At 41.2% G+C, this 23,927-nt stretch overlaps 1 protein-coding gene across 1 annotated transcript in view; it reads right to left on the reverse strand.

Moving 5' to 3' along the window:
* Positions 1-22,703, reverse strand: part of SLC16A10 (solute carrier family 16 member 10) — a 94,743-nt gene extending 72,040 nt beyond the window's left edge. The window contains exon 1 of the mRNA XM_018560271.1: positions 22,328-22,703. Within this exon, the coding sequence (XP_018415773.1) occupies positions 22,328-22,703 (376 nt within the window). The remainder of the gene's footprint in view (positions 1-22,327) is intronic.
* Between the last annotated feature and the right edge of the window lie 1,224 nt (positions 22,704-23,927).

The raw sequence follows: 23,927 nt of genomic DNA on the forward strand, positions 1-23,927 counted from the left end.
TAGACACACACACTGTGTATTAGATGTGATGGCTCACAGGTCATTAGAGGGAGAAGGGGCTGTGGGACTGGTCTAGCAGCCAGACGGGACTGAGGATCAGGTGAGTATATTTTCTTTATTTTAGACAATAGACCAAAATGTGCAGTTAAAAGAAAACTGTGGGGTTACCTTTTTTCCTATAGTTCTCTTTAGGGTCACCGGAGGGCCCAAAAGCTATTGCCCGCTATATGTTGAGAGTGCCGTAGCCGGGATTGATACCGACAATACTGTTGAGATCCACCCCAGTGGCTGATTGACAGCAGGCTCTGCCTATCTAGAGGCAGAGCCAGTTATGCCCACCCCTCACCATCTGTCCTTCCAGTCAGCGCTGGAGGATTGGAGAGGGGAGAATCCCTGCAGGGAGCCGTGACTGAGAGATCGAGAGGCCGTATTTCACTCACTTCCCGATCAATAGAGCCGACATGTGACAGTTTCAATGTCAGACGTCGGCTCTAATTATGGGGATGAGTATAATTCACTCACCCCATAGTTCACCTTTAACGCTTGCAGTGCAGGGATAGCCCCACTGCATGGGTTACGTTATATTGTGCCCGGAATTGTTCTTTAAAGGAGAACTATGAGGTGAGTGCTTTTCACTCACTTCATAGTTCTAGCTGACCTGTGACAATGAGACTGTCACAAGTCGGCTCAGTAGATCGGGAGGTGAGCGAACACATACCGGCGTTCGCTCACCTCTCGATCCTGTCACGGCTCTCTGCCGTGACTGGGGAGGGGCTGGAGTCCCCCCTCCCGCTCCGATCCGCCAGCGCTGACTGGCGGAACGGACGGGGGAGGTGGAAGGTACAGCTGGCTCTGCCTCTAGATAGGCAGAGCCAGCTGTCAGTCACGCAGCTGGGTGGATCCCGGCACAATTGTCGGGATCCGCTTCAGCTGCGGCGGCTCAGAATACAGCTCGCTGTATACTGAGCCTAGGGTGACGGGAGGACGCTAGTTTGTGTCCTCCCGTTACCCTAAGGAGAACTATGGGGAAAAGCTTTAACCCCATAGTTCTCCTTTAACAGAAGTGGTGATCATGAGCATTGGCTGAAGCAAACAGAAGTTGAACGGATCAATAAACTTAAAAAACTGTACAATCTGAGAGTTTAGAAGCAGATTTAGATTTTTGTCCTTGTAATACTTCATTTTATATTATTTATGTTTTGTTTTAGGTTTGCTTACTAAGACATACCCTTTAATCCTGTATCCTCTAAATGACACAATATTATCAGATGTTTCTCATTATGTTCAGTATGTTTCTCTTTAGATTGTATTTTCTATATATCGCTGCATGTGACTGCCTACTGATATGATGTTGCTATGCAGTTATTTTGCCTTGCACATGGCTTGAGAAAAGGCATCTGCTTAAAACTGTTGCCACTATTGGTTACAAGTATGTTTTTGTCTTTTTTTTGTTACAGCAACAAAAGCAATTATACCCAACCTTGCATTAAGAAGTAAAGATTGCCCAGTCCCATGGGTGGTTCTACAAAAAATGTGCATTCTTGACCTGGTCACAACCAGCCTAGGCCACCTTCAACCTTTCGGGTGCATTCTAGAAGGCTGAAGTCATCAGGCTTTTTCCACCTTATGGGAAACAGTCTTAGATAAAATTCTGCTGTCTGTGCTTACCTGCTGAGGATATTCGCTCTTTCTATATGTCCCAATAACTACTGTCACAGAGGCACAAAGTGAGAGAATACCCATAATTTTGAGTGATCGCCAGATTAGGAACAGAGGGAATATCCTCCAGAGAGGACACTTGTTTCAGGGACACATGTTCCCTCACTTTGGTTAGATTTCCTCTAACTTCCTATTTTGTGTTCAGGACAGCAAATAAAGGAAAATGTATTCAGTGGGACACAGATGAAAGAATAAAAAACCCCAAAAAATAGTTTTTTTGAACAATTCCCTACTAGAGTTTGGTAAAGTAAAGTAAGTTAACAAAAATGGCTTTGGTTATACTTTAATACCTTCATGACCAGAGTACTAAACTAAAGTAGAGAACTAAAAACACACGTAATACACATTTCATATTCTCTCATGCAAGGTTAATTAACATTCTCACAGCAAGGGGCATTTTATATTTAGGGGGTTATTCACAAAAGGGTGAAGAGTTTGGAGAAGGCAGGAGAAGTGAACAATCTAGGACAACATAGCTGAACTGGAAAGTGAGCTGAATTGGTGAATTGTTCCCAAATCAGCTATGTTGTCCTAGATTGTTCACTTTTCCTGCCTTCTCCAAAATCTTCATCCTTTTGTGAATAACCCCCTTAGACTCAAACAAGTATACTTTCGTCACAAAGGGGTTAAGTTACATTTGTGCAAGCACAGGCCCAAAACCACTATCTTCAGTAGTTCTTGAAACTAGTCAAAAATTCAGCTGGACAGTTAGAGTGACTAGCAGGCAAACATATGTGAGCAAGTGAAATTGGCTGATAATTATTTAAACATAAAGTAGTTTAAAGCAGTGCTCAACACTATTTAAAATGGAACAGTGAAGCATGGCTGGAAATGAGCAATAAGTATACATTCTAACAGAGCATAATGCTTTTAGTGGGTGCATAGCAGGATAGAAATAAGACTGACAAACGTTCCAGACATGTACATTGAGTGTGAATGACTGTGGGATTTCAGCGTGTTTGGGTGCAGTGACATGAAGCAAAGTTGGGGGCTTATTGTATTACCTCATACACAATTAACTTCTTAGGAGCATCCAGTGCTTCTGACAGCTCGACAAATCTCACTGAACTTATTGCTGTGGAAACTAATCTTCCATGGCAAATTCAAGCAATTACCTATAGATTAGCCCACAATGATTCCTTTATCCTCATCAGTGAGCTAACATAATAGAGATTAGGGATACCCATTTAGGTTTTGTGTTCAGACTTCATGTTCGCCACTCTTCAAACACTTGTTCCTGCTGCATTAAATTATCCGTTTACAGTGACAACAAGATTATGTGGCACATTTATTTATTAATTTCATGCTAAAAAAATTGGCGCTCTTGTAAACTAACAGATCTAGAAGGATGTTCGATTAGACAATATACCCCATGTTTTATTGCTGAGCTTAATTGCTGCAAGTTTGAAACCTTAGAATTTATGGGTCTTATGAAGGGGGCTACCTTCTGCATTCATTCACGTATGTCCTCTTTATTAGCAAAACTAGGCAGAAAAATATTTGAAGCCTGCCCTTGAAGAACTTCAATGCATACACGGTTCTATATTTGTAAAGGTTTGGGATAAAACAGGTTTTTATTTTCTTTCCCTTTCAGATTCAGATAGAGGAATGGTTAAAACCACGGTCTATGCCTAATACAATGCTGATTAAATAACAGGATATTATACGCTGTGACTTTAGAACTCCTTTAATGAGAGCACTCTCCCGCAATAAAAAACTAAAAGAGGTTTTACCCATACACACTCTAAAAAATCGACTTTACCTACTATACCCACTTTTATTTAAAAGTGGTGCTACAATTGCATTTGCTTGTCCCAGTTTTTACAAGGGCACAAGGTTGCAGCAGTCCTAGAGCTGAACTTATTCTCTATGGGCTTGGGCTTATGACCTTGTTACAGAATGCTCTATGGTTAAAACAGAAATTCTGTGACAGCTTTCATGACAATGGGATTTCCAGTGAGCTGCAGCTACCATGTTTAAGCAGGACAAAGCCCATCCAACTCAACTCTATACCTTCCCACAGCAATAATTATGTATTTTAGAGTGATCTATTCCTTGCTAATAAAAGCCCACCAGAAAAAAAAAGTAAGGCCTCCTTTTACATATGTATGTTGTAGAAACATGCACTAAAATGCATGTTTTGCCCAACATTAACATATATCTTTGGTGTATTGTGGCACCATTCAGTTAGTATAGCACATCAATTAGGTATTCCACAGACTGAAAACCCAGCCATGCTGCAGCATACTACAATGTGCATGCCATGCATAATAGTGTGCTGCATTAAAAAAAAGGGATCTCTGAAGGGGGTTTCTAAATGTCAAGCTGTTGCTGTGCATTGGCGGCCTATTCATAATGAACAAGCTGCCTTAACATAACACATTTTAATGAGTAACATAACGTGTGTTAATGCACCACAACAGCATGGAAAAATGTGCTTGGGCCCTTATAGATTAAATAAGAAGGACATATTGGATTCCTTGGATGTAATGTTCGCTTATAATGTGAGCATCAATTGCTCACATAAGCTTTACAGGAAACTTAGCTCTGATCTTACACTAACAATTTACAGAAACAGATTCTTCTCATGTGTCAGTCACAATGTCATATCCAAGAGGAAAAAATTATTCTAAAAGGGAAACAGACTTTGAGCTTTACAACTCTGCTAAGTGATATAAAGATAACACCTATATAAAAGTGCCCTGTGTAATATTTATAAAGTGCATTAACGTAAAGAGTATTAAGCAATAATATTCATACTTTACATTTCCTATTATCATTCCAAAGCACATCACATCATCATTTGGTCACACATCAATAAACTGCAAATACAGTATATAAAAACATATTCAGATTTTCTGTGGTCTCTTCAAATAATCACCAATTATTGTAACATTGTCTTTGCAGTGCATTTATGTGTAAAAGTCTCTTTTAAATCCCACTTTTAATCCAATGTATACCTCTGTGCTCCACTCTTCCAAAAGAATGCTCTTCACCTTTTGTAGTGGACCTGTCTATCAAAGATAAGGTGGAAAGTGCCAGTGCATTATATGGGACCTGTCAGCTTCTTTTAATCCTCATCCGTAGCAATGTAACAATCATCTCCCTTGTGGTTCAGCTCAAAAGACATTGAAGATAAACCGTAGTGCGACACATATAACATGAGAAAATGTATTTTAAAAAAATCTACAAGTGCACTACTCCACGCCGCTCATCACTAATATCCACCATAAGCTGGAGCCACTGATGGAAGCAACCATGAGCTTATAGCAGAGGGGTGTATGCAGCCAATGTAAGGTATACTGAGCTGGTCAGCTGGGAAAGTTTTTGTTCCACTGTATGCCTTACGTCATTGGCAAGGAGAGGGTTAAAACTAAGGAGTTCATTTATGATATAGCATGGATATTGCTATACACTCTGTGTTATACTTCAAGGTATGAAGCATGAATTGTTCTACAAAGGTCCCTCTTCTAAACATAGTACAGAGAACTTAGTGGTTGGAGGAGAGCTGGTCTTGTGACTTTGACAGGACAGGTGAACAGACTCACCTCCTGGATTTTGTTTTCCCATTTAATGCACATTTGTAAACTACAGTGTTGTGCTTTATAAGTGTGCAGATTTTTTTACCATAACACTGCTTTGTAAATGGGCCCTTCAGTATTCTTTAGTTTAGTTCTGCTTAAAAGCAAACCTGTACTGTGCCCATCTCCAGCAGCATACACTTACTTTGCCCCCTGCCTCTTCATTTAAAAGAGAACTTTAGCCAACCTTTATTTGCCATAGTTCTCTTTAGGGTCACAGGAGGAGCTATACTAATGCCCTCCTGTGACCCAAAACTCAGCAAATAGTGGGCTATTGCCCGTAGAGCTGCAACAGTTAATCGATTAAGTACCGCTATATGCTGACAGTGCAGGACTGTGCTGCAGCGGGGACAGATCCCCAAAATATTGTCAAGATCCACCCCACTACCTGATTGACAGCTCTCTAGAGGCAGAGCCAGCTGTGCCCGCCCAATGGAGAAGGGAGGGGATTCTGTGCAGGGAGATAATCGAGAACTGAGCGATCGGCGGTATGCAATCGCTCAGTCCTTGATTAATAGAGCCGACGCGTGACAGCTTCAGTGTCACACGTCGGCTCTAATTATGGGGATGAGTGTATTTCTCTCTCCCCATAATTCTCCTTTAATGCTGGGATCTGAAGGAAATAGTTGGTACTTTCCAGTATGGAGGAGCATATGACTCATTCCATGTGGAAGTGCTGGGACAATCAGTCCTGTCACAAGGAAGTCCACAGCCCGGGCTTCTTTCCTCCATGGAGATAGGCTTTAAATGTGTGCACCCTCCTCAGGTATATACAAAATATTAAGGCCGTTTTGTCTAGGGGATGATGTAATACAGACTACTTACTCCATGGTACTGCAGCAGCTGGCATTCCAACCTTCTTGCCTTTGTGGTGTACAAGATAGCATCCGCAAAAAAATAAAAAGAGGTAGCATGACTGGTTAGAGACAGAATTTGGAGGACCACTAGGACTGCAGATTAATGTAAGTACTCCTCTCTATTAAATTATCCGCTGATAATATTCTGCAAATGCTGTGGACATTTAATTTTTTTGACCAACCCAGATTTATGTTTTAAACATTGGGTAGCAAGTGCCCAGAAACAATAGCCACACACCCGAAGTGGTTTCTTCCTCTGAACCTTACATTACTACTATATCCCATGAGGTCGCTACATACAGAATGTGTTCTGTAGTAACGTAAGGGTCGGAGATATAGCACGGAAGGGACAAGAACATCGACTTTCCCATAAAGTGTTACAATCAGAAGATTTTTCAGTTACATTTTCTGAACATATAGAGTTGACAACAATATTTTAATTCTGATAATAATTACCTGTAAAGCCCAGCACAGCAGGATTTAGACTGGAAGAGGAAGGGGTAGCACTGTGAAGTAATCAGGTAATCAGGCTCTGCTGCATTACACAGTGCCATCAATCTAACACTGGGGGCTTGCTTACAGGAGAATAGAGACAGAGTGCTGACCTTAATATGTTTCTGCTCCTGTTTAGTCCAAACAACAAGTTTGTGGCAGGTCAGTAACCATGTTTTTTCTTTAACAAGAGTGGAAAAAAAGCTTGGAAGGACCCAGCTCTGCTATATGTCAGAATTTCCTGAATCACAACCTGGCCAAGCAGAATAAGATGTCCTTAGGCAGGTAAAAAAAAGTTCCCAAATATGTATTTCAACTATGCTTGCCTGAAGTTCAGCTTTAGCCCTAAGTAAACTGATATGTGAATCATGATAATGACAATTACTTCTTACACATAAACAAGTTTGGATTTAGGCTGCAAAAAAATGTATATACAAAGGCAGAATTAACCTGACTTCAGGGTTTATAAAAACATGCACTTAACTATAAATATGCTGTGGGCTTAAGGGAAGCATTCCCTTCAAAGCAGAAGTAATCTTGGGCATTGATTGTAGCATGTGTCCTTCATGAGTCCTTACTCACTCTATCACAAATGGGTTAAGTACATTCTGTCCAAAGTTTCAATTAAATAACAGAGATGATGATGATGATGATGATGATGATCTATATACATTTTGCAAGGCTGTGCTCCTAAAATAAGTCAGGCTGTTGGGAAATAAAATTCCTTCCATAGATTTATGGAAACTAGCTCACGATGTCCTTACCAGTTAACTTACATGAACCTAACCTTATTGTGCAACAGCAGGATGTAATGTTGAATGTAAGACCATGGATATTACACATGCCTTAGTTATTTTTCTAAACACTTTAGAAGTAAAATAATCATAGATCAATCAATTTAACACACATAACAATAAACTCAGATTCAAAAAAAATTCTATCATTTCAAATTGGGTTGTTTCTATGTTCTAGTAAGTGCAGCGATGAGCACTAGCATTTCTGCTGAAGGGTTAAGTTAGTAAAGATTAGTACATTTTAAAGCAGAACTCCAGCCCAAAATAGGCAAGATAAAAATGAATAACCTATTAAAAGAAAATAGAACAAATCCAGCTTTCGATGCAAAATTCAGTTTGAATTCAGGATTTACCCTGCAGTATTTTTTTTTTCTGCTGCTAGATATCCGAAGTCTGATGGCAACTAACATTCCACCCACTTCCTCGAAGCCCCCGGTCATCCTGGACCCGCCCCAACATGTTAGTGAACAGTCAAAGGAAAGCAGCACAGTGATGAGCTCAACTCTGTGTTTTCGCTTCCTACCTCATCAGCAAATTAACCAATTGATTCCTTGTGCTGCTTGTTCCTCTCACTCTCCAGCTTTGCTCAACTGCAAAAGCCTGATACCAGGTTGAATTCAGATACTTAAGGTGGCCATACACTCTACAACCATCGCAAGACTTTAGTCTTGCGATGGTTGTAAAGGGATTAAAAAAACGTACGATCTGCCTATCTTGGACAGGCAGATCGCACTCTCGATCATCGCAAGCCCACCCCCCTGAGGGGCGGGCTTCCGATGACCGCAATGCTGAACGGGCCCGTTCAGCATTTATCTTCCGAGCACCGTTCTAACCAGCCGAGAATCGTACGATTCCCGGCTGGTTTTCGAACATGCTGGTTCGACAGAAGACGTGCGACCGTACAGTAGAAACGGTCGCACGTCTCCGTTCACACTGCTCGATTATCGTACGAAAAACCGATCGCATACGATTATCGTACGATAATCGTGCAGTGTATGGACACCTTTACACTGCTTGTGTACACTTAATTATGTATTAATGAATATAGAGCTGCATAAATGCGTGTCTTCTATATCTGCCTAGAAATCAGCTTTAAAGTCTGTCACCAGTTTGCAAATTCTAATGCTAGACCAGCAACATATTATTTATAATACAACGTGATACACAATTACTTTATTATTTGTTGCTGTTTTTATATGCCCCAAATATAGTTGTGGATATTCACTTCAATTGTTCAATTGTGAAAAGCAAATTTCTGTTCACTATCATCTGCAGATGAACTCAGGAAACAAGAATTTGCTTTTTACATTATTGGATAACTGTAGTGAATATTCATACCATTTAACGTGTGAAGATTCTCAACCTTTAGTAAAGCAGCCTCAGTATATCAATGAGCCAAGAACATGAGAAGATAAATGAAAGCAGGACTAACAGTTTTCTACTGTATGTCGTCATGCCCATCAACACCCCCTTCATGATCGCACCAAACCTTATATCAAATGTGCAATCAAACATTATAATGTCTATATATAACATTGACATGAACAGAAGAGTGGTTGAATGAAACTATAGTCTTGAGATAATGAAACAGTGTTTGTGTGTTTTAGCAAGTAACATACACCGATCAGCCATAGCATTATGACTACCCACCTAATTTTGAGCAGGTCCCCCTTTGCCGCCCAAACAGCCATGACCCGTCGAGGTATGGACTCCACTAGACTTCTGAATGTATGCTGTGGTATCTGGCACCAGGACCCAATGTTTCCCCAGCAGAACATTGCCCAAAGTATCACACTGCCTCCCTCAGCTTGCCTTCTTCCCATATCGCATCCTGTTGCCATTTCTTGCCTAGCATGCGACACAGATGCACCTGGCCATCCACATGACGTAAAAGAAAACGTGATTCATCAGATCAGGCCATATTCTTTCATTGCTCCATGGTCCAGTTCTGATACTCATGCACCCATTGTAGGCGCTTTTGGCGGTGGCCACGGTTTAGCATCGGCAATCTGACTGGTCTGTGGGTATGCGGCCCCATACACATGCACTATGTGTTCAGACACCTTTCTATCATAACCAGCATTAATTTTTCAGCAATTTGAGCTACAGTAGCTCTTCTATCAGATCCTACTACACAGACCAGCCTTTGCTCCCCATGTGCATCAATGAGCCTTGGCCGTCCATGACCCTGTTGCCAGTTCATCAGTTTTATTCCATGGACCACTTTTGATAGGTCCTGACCATTGTAGACCGGGAACATTCCCCAAGAGCTGCAGTTTTGGAGTCACTATGACCCAGTCATTTAACCATCACAATTTGGCCTTTGTCAAAGTCGCTTAAATCCTTACACTTGCCAATAATTTTTTCTACTTCCAACACATCAACTTCAGGGACAGGGACAAAAAGTGCTACCCAATATATCCTACTCTTTTCCAGGTGCCATTGGAATGAGATAATCAATGTCATTCAGTTCACCTCTCAATGCTCATAATGTTATGGCTGATCAGTGTAATATGTATTGTTAAAAGGACATTCTTTCTAAACTTATATTTTAGATATCAGTTTTGTAGGCCCCTGTCAGATGGGGCCTACAAAACTGTAGGCCCCATGTGGCCTACAGTTTTGTAGTGACCAGGTCCACCTGTCACTTTTTCAGGTGGATCTGATCGGCAGAACAATGTTAGTCTATGCGCCCTATAGGCCTAACATGGGTCTGGTAAGTTCATTTTTTTCCTCAATTGCAAGAGGAAAAAACTGGACTACTATGGATGTCACGGTTACATCTATTCCGAACTGCTCAGGTCATCAATACACAGATGCCCAGCTGATCGGAACTGACAGGCTTTCATGTGAAATAGGCCTTATATGTCTTGGTCACTCCAACAAGGAATTCCATGTCCTCCTGTTTCATCCTCCATAAAAAAAATACAACAGGAAAAGTGTGACCCATTCAAAATATCCACAGCAGGTTTGCCAACTAGGAATTGCAGAGTCTCTGGGGAAATATAAGAAACTCTAGCATCTACCAAAAACGGAAACATCAAGTTTTTTCGTGGGCTGCACCTTTAACTCGTATAGTGAAATCAAGCAGCACTGTATTTCTGACATTGCCACGACTGACCTGTTATAAACAATACTGTATTTCAATGAGTGAGATGTAAACAAGCCACCTGTAACAAATGGAGGCAAATTACTGTGTTTTGTATGTGTAGTCCTATTACAATGAATTATGTAATGTTATTAAAGGTTAACTGCACTTTAAACAATAAAGAAAAAGGCAGAGGAGCAGGACTATATCAAAGTAGTATGCAATCCATGCACCTCTGTATTTTTGATCCTCAAAATGTGAAAAGATGTATGGGATGGTAAATGGCTATGTCTGCATCAAGGCAATTAACCAACTCATATTTGCTAATTCTAACCTTCCACGGGGAAATCTCATGACTGAAATCTGGTATAAGTTGTTGGTTCATAACAACCCACCTAAGTGATGCAAATGTCAGGTTTTGGTAAATTTAACCTTGAATCATGTATTTTCAAATATAACTTCAGAACTTCTTAATTTTCAGCTATATCCCTGGTTTCTGAAAGTATAATTTAACTTTAGGATTTAAAGTCCTCCCCCTGCCACCATTTCTGCTGATGGTATTACCGGCAATTACTAGCTGTCAAAATGACAGCAATTGCTTTGTGTTACACAGCAGAAGCGGCTGTGAAAATGCAGCCACTTCTGTGTAAAATTACACTATCAGTCATTCCTATTTTTCATCTTATTAACCCTTAGCTAATCAATCATTGAATTTCAAAGTACACACCGCTCAATCCCTAAAGTCTGACAACAGCGACCCAACCAGGCACATCAATCAGGTGCAGGCTCCAAACATACGTGCTGGCGTAACAAAATCCTGAAATTCCAACGTAGAGGCGCACAATCGAAAGTTCTTGAAAAAATCTGATTTATTGAAAGTTCATACCATCCAAGTACACAGTAAAATCATCCCACAACGATCCTATAGCCTCTCACGCGTTTCACCAGATAGGCTTAATCATAGAGAAGATGTCAGATGTACGGCTCTACGTTGGAAAATCAGGATTTTGTTACCTTATCTAATCAAACCTAATTAACTCTTTGCTCCCCTTTCCCCCATAACTATTATTTTATGTTTTATTTTTGTTACTATTAATATTGTTTTATTTTTTCATTTTCATTTGTTTCGTTTGATACTTTTTCAGTGTTGCATAACAAGAAAATGTGCAAAATTGAAACAAAACATGCCCTTTTTATAATTTTAGTGTCATTTTAAACACGACAAATGATAGAACCAAATGTATACTATTTATTTACAATAAAACTTTTTTTTTTAAACTAACACTGGTAAAAACATATTTTTTTTCAATTTGTATGTCTTTTTGTTTATAGATTCCATTGAAAATAAAATATTTTGGAAAATAATATTACCAAAAGAGAGTCTAGTTCCCCCCTCCAAAAAAAATGTATGCATTAATTTGCTATATGACAAAGTTATGCCCAAACTAACAGGCCCATAGTGGACATTGCTCTGGGCTGTAAGGGGTTTACAAGTATGGGAGCTGAGGTAGTTATGTAAGACAATGCAAAGATCAAAAAATAGGTGCAAAGCTCTCATATTAACCAGATCAAATATGATCCTGATGCTTAGAAATCAGATCAGTAATACATTATTTCTGATTCATTGCCGTACGATGGCTTATTAAAAAAGCCTGTAAGTCAGGGGGGACAAATTAATATGGAACCCTGGGGCCAGTCTGCCCACTCCATGAGTCAGCAGGATTTTATAGGGGCTAGCTCCAATGATAACAATTGGAGAAAACCTGAAAATGTAGGCACCATCTGTAATTTGTAGGGAGCATTGGCTACCTGGTTCTTGGGATTTGTCCAGCCCCACTGTAAGTACATGTATGGAGACTGTTTGGAAAAGGTTCCTCCATATATATCCATATTTTCAAATCTTAACTCAACAAACTGAAGAGAGAAGCTGATTGGTTCCCATGGGCAACTGCTCAAAATTCTGTCTGCTCCAGTTTTGATAAATTCCCCTCACTGTGTTTTAGTGCAAAGTATACGCTGTTTTGATCCATGTCTGACAACAGCACATGGCTAACAAGATATTTAGTGAAATAAATATATCACCAATTTATTGTTTTCTCTTTTTAAAAAAAATAACATGAACATATACATTCCGTCCCTTCCTCTACTTCCAGCTAATCGACTATAAGAACCCCTCCCTTACACAATTTTTTTTTAACTGCCCAATAAGACAGGAAGTTAAGGATAGTAGATCAGGATATATATTCAATTCGCCTCACTTAAATGACCAAGGATTTAAAAATGTTTCCTTGCAGATTTTCTTTGACTTTTGCAGCTGCTGTAGTCAGGACAAAAAAAAACAGCTGTCCAGAAATTCCTATTTGTGGAACGATTTCCATGGATACAATGGTAAATTGTGTGATGGAGTACAATTACAGTAAGGAGATCTGCCATTAAGCAAAAAATCTCAGAAATAAGCTAGTTGGGTACTGTAGGGTTTTTCCCATGTCACAGGCCCACACAATTTTGAAGCTTGACCTATTTGGTATTTCTTTACGCATTGCAACCTCATCTTTTCTTTTACCAAAATATTGTAGATTGTATTATGTTTATGTGCACTAAAATAATTGTGAGTGTATTAAACAGTAGCACAGATATAATATGACATCCAAAAATTGTAACTGCCACCATTTTATTCTGGTCTCTGCTTTCAGACACTATATACTATTTTGGGGGTTTAAGGATGTTTTCATGTACAAATGTGGATTTTTATAATGTGCAAAATGGAAAAATGGCTGTGGTGATAGGGTTAAAGTAAATATTAGTTTCACAATTTGGATGTTAAAGGAGAACTATGAGGTGAGTGCTTTTCACTCTCCTGAAAGTCCTGGCCGACATGTGACAATGAGACTGTCACAGGTCGGCTCAGTATATCGGGAGGTGAGCGAACACATACCGGCGTTCGCTCACCTCTCGATCCTGTCACGGCTCTCTGCCGTAACAGGGGAGGGGCTGGATTCCCCCCTCCCCGATCCGCCAGCTCTGACTGGCGGAACGGACGGGGGAGGGGGCGGGTACAGCTGGCTCTGCCTCTAGATAGGCAGAGCCAGCTGTCAGTCACGCAGCTGGGCGGATCCAGACATAATTGTCGGGATCCGCTTCAGCTGCGGTGTCTCAGTATACCGCGAGCGGCAGCTCGCGGTATACTGCGGCGTCTCAGTATACCGCGAGCTACAGCTCGCGGTATACTGAGCCTAGGGTGACGCTAGTTTGTGCCCTCCCGTTACCCTAAGGAGAACTATGGGGAAAAGACTTAACCCCATAGTTCTCCTTTAAACATAGCGCTCAATAAAAGTACTGTCAGTTTAAACAAGCAGCTAGCAGGCTTCAACGGGCTTTCAACAAGCTCCAACTAGGCCTGACAGCAGTTTGTTCATAGTGGCATTCAGCACTCCCGTTAAGATCTGTGTTTAAACCCCAAACTCGAGCTGAAGTGTGCTTAAAAGGCTTCAACAAAGCTGCTTGAAACCTGCCAAATGCTTTGCAAGGGCCTTGCACAAGTATTCTGTGTGCACTGGTCTTATACAAGCTGAAGCCCATATGGAAAAGGCCTTAGTAAATCAACCCTGATGCATCTGGTATAAATGAACTTGTGTCCTCTACAAAAGGGCTATTTGATGACTCCACCTCTATTAAGCTGATAAAAGGCATGACTCACTAAAATACTAAAACGAGAAATAAGCCTAACATCGTTCTTTCTTATCACTCCACTCCCTTTTCACAGTTCATGTGTAGTTTTCAATGGGTGATAGAAAAGAAACATCACAGCACAGGAACAAATAACGCAAACATCAATTGAAGAGCATTGATCTCAATGCAAATTTTCAGATTTCTGCTGTGAAATGTGTTCACTTTACTTTAAATAATGAATCAGATTGGAAATTTGCCAGTGATCACAATCCCACAATCTCCAAATCCTGCATCGGAAATGCTTTGGCTCTAAAAGATCAACAAGGTTGTCGTAATTAGCGCTTGTTATTTTTGCTTTCTATCATTTTCTGAGAAGAATGGTGGATTGAGCTAGAATGACTGTTACTGACAAATTATTTAGTGAAACAACTATGCATTTTCATAATCCCCAAAGGAGGTGGGGATTGATTGAGAACAGCTGGCCAAATGCATCCAAGTGACTGAAATAAGAACTTTACATGTTGTCTCATAGCAACCAATGTGATTCCTCCTATCACTTCCAAACTGAGACAATTACAATTCAAAGACAGCTCTTACTGAAGACATTTTGGTAAACAAGAACTGTTTTATGTAGCAGCACAACGGTGAATGCATACATCATGTATCTTCAAATTCACATTTAGCCAATGAGAACTTTCTGGTAACTTCACAATTGCTGTATATGTTGTCATCCTGTGGAAAACTGTGTAGACTTTATCCGAATCAGTTCACAAGGGAGTTAAGCTTTGTGACCAGAGGCATAAATATCTGCAGCTGCATTATGATACGATCTCAGTCGGGACCAAGAATCTCAGCTGTGCCTCATTAAGCCAGGGCAAACTGAGCTCATGCTAAGAATCTGGCGACCCAGCAACAGTGTCGTTATATGGTGCTTTACAAGCACTAGTCTGTTCTGCAATTATAGCATAACTGAGTGTGCTGGCCCCTCTAAAGGTATGCTATAATATATTGGCTGTTAAGAACCAATGTTTATGCATAGGCTCCCCTTTCACCGCCACCACATTCTCACATCTGGCAAAAGCACAGAGCTTTCACAAGCAGCAGAAAAGCTATTTACATGTCCCCCAAATCCCTTGTCCACCACACATTTTTTTCTTTCTTTTCCGATACCTCACAATACCTTATACATTTTATAAAATGTAACAATACAACAAACAAGTTGTGCAATAAAGTGACACTAAACTCAGTAGTTAAATCTCAAAAATGCATTCAAGTACCTTAACTAGTAACAACAATGTATCTTATTTGTGTATCAGTCGGCTCTAGATCCTCAAATCATCTCTGAGGTGGTGGTGCTGACACTGTCCTTCCTTCTGGAGGGTGGCCACTTTTGTTCCCCATGGTCCCTGTGTGTGTAAAGTAGCCACCGCTCCAAGCTCACTCCTGTGATGGAATACAATCTCAATACAAATTAGTAAACTAAACGTGAGATTGTAGTCTATCACAGGAGCAAAGTCGGAGTGGTGACTACTTCACAACACACACAGGGACCATGTGGATCAAAAGTAGTCAACCTCCAGAAGGAAGGAGTATAAGTTCAAGGGGAGGAAGGGGAACAGTGTTATACAGCAAGTGCCACACCCCTGATTTTGATTGAAAAGAGAGAGTTTGGAAAGGTGGGGGTTTTTAGGCACTCTAAGCGATGATTCACAAAAATGTTTTTATATAAAATGTATACATTTTATTAAATACGTGAATAAAAAGGTAAATCACAATATAAAAGAAAAACCAAGGAGAAACACCTCCAATATCCACCAATATCCTGAGTATTAAATGGTTAAGACCAAGTTAACATGATTAGTTTAGCTAGTTGATACATAAGTATAATTAATTTGTAGGTCTCAATCTCCTACACTATGGTTGACACAATTCAATTGGCTAGACGGCTAATCTGTAGCAATTCATTGGGGTTAAATATTAAGAAAACAGAGAGGATTTAGCTCTATAAATATTTGAGGCCATCCGTTGAATAAAGATGGATTCAGTGTATCGCCATCTGTGGCTGAGTATAATTAGTTCAACATGATTATATTACGCTCATCATAGTATTGGATTGCCGTCCTAATTACGTCGATCGATATGTATCAACCATTAACATTTGATTCGCACATTAGATGGAATTAGCATTGTACATAATATTAGAGGTAGTGTTTTTTGTATGGTTTCTTAGCTTTAACTCAGAGAGTTGGAGCTGGTGGAATATAACAACAACGCGTTTCGCGTATCACAACGCTTCTTCAGGTCTAGAGGTGGTTAGTCCCAGGTGAGGCCACCCAATGCCCCCATAGGGCAATATTCAGCAGCTCAATTTTGCCCAGACAGTGGAATGAATCAGGGTAACAACGTCTATATATTAAATAAATTGGAAGACGGCAGCGGACGGCAGCCTGTTTTAGAGTCCACTGTGTCCCTAGTACTCCATACCAATGGCCTCTCTTGAAAATCGGCCGCTTTGTGAATAGACCCCATGACTGTAAGTGCTTGGTCAAAAATATCAATTATATACTTTGCTGGGCAATGTACACTTTATTGATCTAGATTCATTATTGAAAAAAGTTTGAGAGTTGAATACTACTTTAAGGCAGAACTCTGCTCACTTCCCTGCCAGAGATGCGATGTCCACAACTCCTTCACTGGCATCTTTGCACAGTCTTCTTTAATGTTTAGGATCTTCGGCCATCTTAATTGGCCATGCCATGGCTGGCATAACTCCCATGCATGAGCTGGAGCTCATTTATCCCTGCATATGCTACATCTGTACAATGAGCTGCACATATGCAGCTCAGTGTAAATTGTTAGGAAGAATGTGAACAGGGAAGTAAGAATCCTTTATTGCAGAAGGAGAGAGGGACTGATTTACTAAAAGCAAATAGGCTGTTCACTTTTTAAGGGAATTTCCACTTTGCAAGGGAATATTACTTATTTTAATGAATGAGCTCTGCTAACCTCTAGCCTCCATCATGTGCAAGCAAAAATTACTGTATTTTTTTATTTGATTCGGTTGTTACTTTTTTTCAAGCTAAGGGAACATTTCCTTGCAAGGTGCAAATTTCCTTACAGAGTGAAGAGTTTATTTGCCTTTACTAAATCGATCCCATAATGTGTCTCATCTGCAATAAAAAGCTTCCCTGTAAACAATGTATTGTGTATGTTGCGTGAAAGTTCCACTTTCATAATTAAATTTTTTTATATCAGGTGTGATTTGGAATTCCTATCTCGCATCACAAGCAGGGGTTCCCAGACCACTAGATTACTAAAAAAAAAAGCACAGCACAGGTGGGCAAGCACACTACAGCTATGCCTGGCTGAGAGTTGAAAAGTTGTTCACCCTCTTACCAGCTTCAATATTAAAGTAGAACTATGAGGTGAGTGCTTTTCACTCACCTCATAGTTCTAGCCGACCTGTGACAATGAGACTGTCACAGGTCGGCTCAGTAGATCGGGAGGTGAGCGAACACATACCGGAGAGCCGTGACAGGGGGAGGGGCTGGATTCCCCTCTCCGATCTGCCAGCGCTGACTGGCGGAACGGACGGGGGAGGGGGCGGGTACAGCTGGCTCTGCCTCTAGATAGGCAGGGCCAGCTGTCACTCACGAAGCTGGGCGGACCCCGTCTAAGTCGGGATCCGCTCCGGCGTCTCAGTATACCGCGAGCTGTAGCTCGCGGTATACTGAGCTTAGGGTAACGGGAGGACGCTAGTTTGTGTCCTCCCGTTACCCTAAGGAGAACTATGGGGAAAAACACTGACCCCATAGTTCTCCTTTAATTTTGAAATCTGACTGAAGCATTTTGGATTTGCAGATCAACGGTTTTTGCAGGCAGTTCAAAGAGGAAGTGAATACATGTCTCACTTAATTCCTAGTCACAGCTATGTGCCCATTACACACTTCTACACAAGTCAGTATTTAAAGAAGAACTAGGAGCTGAGTGATTTTCACTCAACCTCATAGTTCGAGCCGACGTGACAATTAAACTGTCACATGTCGGCTCAATAGATCGGGAAGTGAGCGAACACATACCTTCGCTCGCTCACTTCTTGATCATGTCCCTGCAGAGAGCCGTGACTGTCACTCACGGCTCCATGTAGGGATTCCCCCCTCCCCACTCCTCCAGTGCTGACTGGCGGAACGGACGGGGGAGGGCACAGCTGGCTCTGCCTCTAGATAGGTAGAGCCAGCTGTCAATCCCGAAGCTGGGTGGATCTCGACAGTAATGTCGGGATCTGTCCTGGCTGCGGCGTCTCAGTATAACGCGAGCTGTAGCTTGCGGTATACTGAGCTTTGGGTCAAGGGAGGACGTTAGTTTATGTGCTCCCGTGACCCTTAGGAGAACTATGGGGAAAAGCACTGACCCCATAGTTCTCCTTTAAGAAAGGGCTTAACCAATGTACAGTTTACTAAAAAAGTGAAACAACTTAAATGTAATTGCTGCATACTGCATCATAGGTGTGTGTTTTTTGTTTTCTGTTTTACAGGGTGAAGTCATATTTTAGGAAACATTGTTTTTGTTTCTCTTTGCCTCTGAATGAATGGGGGCCCTTTAAGTTCAGTCTCTCTAAAAATATCCTTTTTTGCAGCTTGCAGAGTTGTGACCACATTTTATAGACTTGGAACACCGCTATTTCAACACGAGTCTCCTCTGACTCTAATAATTATAAAACCAGGCTAAGAAGAAGGCCTGCTGGTATGTTTCAACTGACTTATTAAATAGAACTGATTTAACTCTTCAGTTTCTTTGACTGAACTAAATCCAGATCTACTCATTTGTGTGTTTGGCCTGGTTTATTATAATTAACATCCTCTGAAATGAATTATTTGACAGAACTATTTATTCCTTGTTTACATTTAGCCATATGACAGTACTGAACTATCTAATATTTATGCAATACTGCCATTTTATAACCCCTTGCTGCACTACTTTACAACAGGGAACAATCTAATCCACAGCCTGTGCTGTTCTATTTTGGCTCACAGGCCATTTGTGCTGGAAGTATTTATGACTGTAAAGAGCTGAACACATGCCCAAGAAGCCTGCAGCGAAGCAAGCAGATCAATATACAGTTGAGAAATAGGAAGACACTGCTGACATTCCTCAGAACAAAAGAGTCATGGAGAAACTATCTGTCTGTTCTTATCCCATGAAGACTTAGTGACTTTTGCTTGCTGTGCAGTATTAATGCTTGGATAGCCTAAGCATAAGTTAAAGTGTGTTGAAAAGCTTTCAGCCCTACCATGCACGACAGTGTGCAACGTGTTATCATAAAACTGGTATAAATGATGTAATTTCCTCTTTTAGCTGAATCTTCTTACAGGCATTTCCATATAGTTGATAAAAGAGAAAAAGCAGGGGGAAAAGATAAAAAAATAAACAAAGAAAAGGATAAACATAATGGTGATTTTTATTTAAGCAGTAGAGGCTCTATACTTAGTAAAGTGCATGTTCACTAGGCAAAGTGAATGTTACCTTAGCTTAATAAATGAGTTGAAGTTGTGTTCAATTTGAATGCTGACATGTGCAGGACTTTTGGGTGCACATGATCGGGTGATTGAAACAAACATGGGTTTACCTTATTCACTCTGCTGAATGAACATTCGCTTTGCTTTATTCAATCAACACCGATGTGTCAGCTCATGTGCTGCTTATGACAGGTTATGATGTAACAGCATGCCAGAATCCCAGATTATATGAGGATTAAAGTGCCCTACATTTGTAAAAATATGGTGGTATTACAAAAAACGTTAACAGTAACGTTTATTTTACATTAGTATATATGCATGAAATTAATTGGAGCTGATTTACTATAAGTGAGGTGAAGTGAGCCTCTGTTCACTTTAAGCAGCCAACCATGTGCAGAAGCATTTCATATGTTTTCCTTTAAATACTCTGTATTCAAATGGATGTTTGAAGTAAACACAGGTTTACTTCACCTCCTTACATCTCACTTGAGTTTGCTAATTCAGTCCCATTGCCTCAAATAGATGGTACTGAACGAGACCGGATTGATGCTGAATATGAAAAACACTACTGCAGGCAGATGAAAACATTCATTAACATTCCACTATCCTTCCCAGCAGAAAACAAATGACATCAAAATGATACTATTTATAAATCAGCAAAAGAGATTTAGGGCCCTTTTCTGTGCTCTCATTTTAAAAAATACAAGTGTTTGGGTTACAGTTTGCATGCTTGGCCATTTAAAACAAACATATCCTCAGTGATTCTGTGCACATTTTTTCTTTAATCAATGCGTGTGCATGTTTTATTTTTTTACCCCCAAAAAGTGGACTTTGCCTTTAAAAACAAAACTATGACAATTACGTGCTTTTTTTCTTAGCTTTTTTTTGTACATGTGTGCAGTTTCCATGTCCTATACCAGCTATTCTCAACACTAGGCTCCTCTTGAGATTGCTAACGGTTCATTGAGGTTGTATAGTGCAGGAGTGGAGGGGTAAAAAATGATCTGCCCTGGTTGTCAAGTATGATAGGTATGCAGCATTATTCTATCATTTAAAACTTTCTACAACATTTTGATCGCGCTTATGTTCTGTGAGCTGTAGGTTTCATAATTTTTTAGGGTTCCCGGACACCTGAAAATTATTTCAAGGGGTCCTCTAGGAAAAAAAAAAGCTGAAGAAAAGCTGTCCTATACTGTATCATATCTGAGGAAGTGCGTGGTTGAGTGTTTCATAGTATGATGACTAGGTGTAAAACTTTCACTGTCCCTAGCGATATGTAGTAGAGTATTGTTCTGTTTTAGCCATTGATTAGTGCAGAAAGTTTGACATTTAAGTGATTTTGGTTAACTTAAAGAGGAACTTCACCCCATTACTATTTGCCTCCTGCCACCATCTTTAAACATCCTGCACAACCGCAGATGTCCGGCAAGTTTTTGCCAGGCACATCTTTGCAGCACAAACCGATTTTCTGGGACCTTGCAGAGACCCACATCTGTGTGCATGTGCAAATGTACCAGATGTCCTGAATACCTGGCAGCGGCCTGCGGCACATCTGCACACGTGTGGGATCTCTAAGGCATTGTGGTATCCCTATATAATTTCCTCCTAGCTGGGGAAGTGTTGCTCTGCAGCACAAAAAAGGTACCATTCTTTTAAAATGTTTTGCAATTCTGTAAGAGATAGGAGGGGAACTAGAAGAGAAAGTTTTTGAAATGGGTAAAGGTTCGCATCAAGATTTGAGAATTGCAAGCTTTCAGGATCCCATTGTCAGACTTTATACATTTGTGAAAATGGTTCTGAAACCTACATGTTTATATAGAGAGAGCTACACGGAGGAACAAAGAAATACTAGCATTTCATTGTTCTTCCTTCTAACCATGTGTATCAATATGGAGGTTTCAGAACCAGTTTCAGAAATGCATAAAGCCGGATGAAAGGACCTAATGCATTCCAAAAGCTTGCAACTTTTTTAAATGTATATTTTAAGTGAGAATGCAGCTGACAAATAGGGGGCTATGACGTTTGGCCAAGAAAAGTGGAAGCTTGCATCTTCTATAACTTAAGTTAGCCAACAAAGGGTATCACTTAGACTCCAAACTTTCTTCAGCTATCAGTATGTACTGGTGAGCAGCATGGCAGATAGGTATTTCCTTCAGCCCGTGCCAAAAGTTACCCCAGTCAGTAAAGCCGTCACGTTGCTCCACATGCTCTGCTATACGATGAGTAACCCTGCGCTCACAATTTAGTAAATTTACATCTGATGAGTAACCCTGTGCTCACAATTTAGTAAATTTACATCTGATGAGTAACCCTGTGCTCACAATTTAGTAAATTTACATCTGATGAGTAACCCAGTACCCACAATTTTGTAAATTTACATCCGATGAGTAACCCTGTGCTCACAATTTTGTAAATTTACATGGAATGTGTAACCCTGTACCCACAATTTTGTAGATTTACATCTGATAAGTAACCCTGTGCTCACAATTTTGTAAATTGACATGGGATGAGTAACCCTGTGGCTACAATTTTGTAAATGGAGTAACTCTGTGCCCACAATTAGGTACATTTTCATTTGATGAGCAACCCTGTGCTCAAAAGCCCAAATCACCTGTTTTAAAGGCCAAATGGTGATCATCCTTAGAGCCAAACTTCTCCATGAGGACCACGAAGATGAGCCCGCAGGCGTTCTGGATGCCAAACACTGCGCCATTGCACCACATGGCGGCGAGCATGACTATCCACCCCCAGCCTCCTTCTGGGGGTACAAACTCTGTCTCTGCTGGGGGGGTGTCAGGGGATCCTTCATCTCCAGGACAGACTTTCTTTTCTGGGTCTCCGGGCACAGAGCTCCACTCCCCATTCTCCTTCTTCTCCTCCACGTTGAGAGGTGAGCTCTCCTCGGCTGCCGTGTCTTCTTCTGGGCTGTAACCGGGCACGTCGTCACCCTCCGGTGCCTGCTCACCGGGTGATTTGTCGTCTGTCATCTCAGCAACAGGAAAGGCACGTAGGCAAAGGTCACGGAAGGAAGAAGAGCTCTAAGCCACCACCGCTCTGTCAACGTATTCCTTCAGCCCGTGCCAAAAGTTACCCCAGTCAGTAAAGCCGTCACGTTGCTCCACATGCTCTGCTATACGATGAGTAACCCTGCGCTCACAATTTAGTAAATTTACATCTGATGAGTAACCCTGTGCTCACAATTTAGTAAATTTACATCTGATGAGTAACCCAGTACCCACAATTTTGTAAATTTACATCCGATGAGTAACCCTGTGCTCACAATTTTGTAAATTTACATGGAATGTGTAACCCTGTACCCACAATTTTGTAGATTTACATCTGATAAGTAACCCTGTGCTCACAATTTTGTAAATTGACATGGGATGAGTAACCCTGTGGCTACAATTTTGTAAATGGAGTAACTCTGTGCCCACAATTAGGTACATTTTCATTTGATGAGCAACCCTGTGCTCAAAAGCCCAAATCACCTGTTTTAAAGGCCAAATGGTGATCATCCTTAGAGCCAAACTTCTCCATGAGGACCACGAAGATGAGCCCGCAGGCGTTCTGGATGCCAAACACTGCGCCATTGCACCACATGGCGGCGAGCATGACTATCCACCCCCAGCCTCCTTCTGGGGGTACAAACTCTGTCTCTGCTGGGGGGGTGTCAGGGGATCCTTCATCTCCAGGACAGACTTTCTTTTCTGGGTCTCCGGGCACAGAGCTCCACTCCCCATTCTCCTTCTTCTCCTCCACGTTGAGAGGTGAGCTCTCCTCGGCTGCCGTGTCTTCTTCTGGGCTGTAACCGGGCACGTCGTCACCCTCCGGTGCCTGCTCACCGGGTGATTTGTCGTCTGTCATCTCAGCAACAGGAAAGGCACGTAGGCAAAGGTCACGGAAGGAAGAAGAGCTCTAAGCCACCACCGCTCTGTCAACGTGGAGCTTGTCTGCTCAAAGAACTTCTATGACTTCAGACTCCTGAGTGCAGCCAGCTACGGGCTTTGTAAAGCATGGAAGAAAGCTCTGGCTGTTTTGTGTGTGTCTACCTGCTTTGGTCCTGCCCCCTCCCGTGCCCTGTCTTCTGTCAACTCGGACAAGCCGACTGCCTGCTGACTTGAACGGGGTCCCATGTTATTTTTTTTTAATAAGGGAAAACCTCTGGAAAAGGCGTGCCGGCCGGTGGAGGGCTGTCCCCGGAGTGTGGCCGC

The sequence above is a fragment of the Nanorana parkeri genome, unplaced genomic scaffold (assembly GCF_000935625.1).
Source record: "Nanorana parkeri isolate BGI_ZX_2015 unplaced genomic scaffold, ASM93562v1 scaffold445, whole genome shotgun sequence".
In the NCBI taxonomy this organism is placed as follows: Eukaryota; Metazoa; Chordata; class Amphibia; order Anura; family Dicroglossidae; genus Nanorana; species Nanorana parkeri.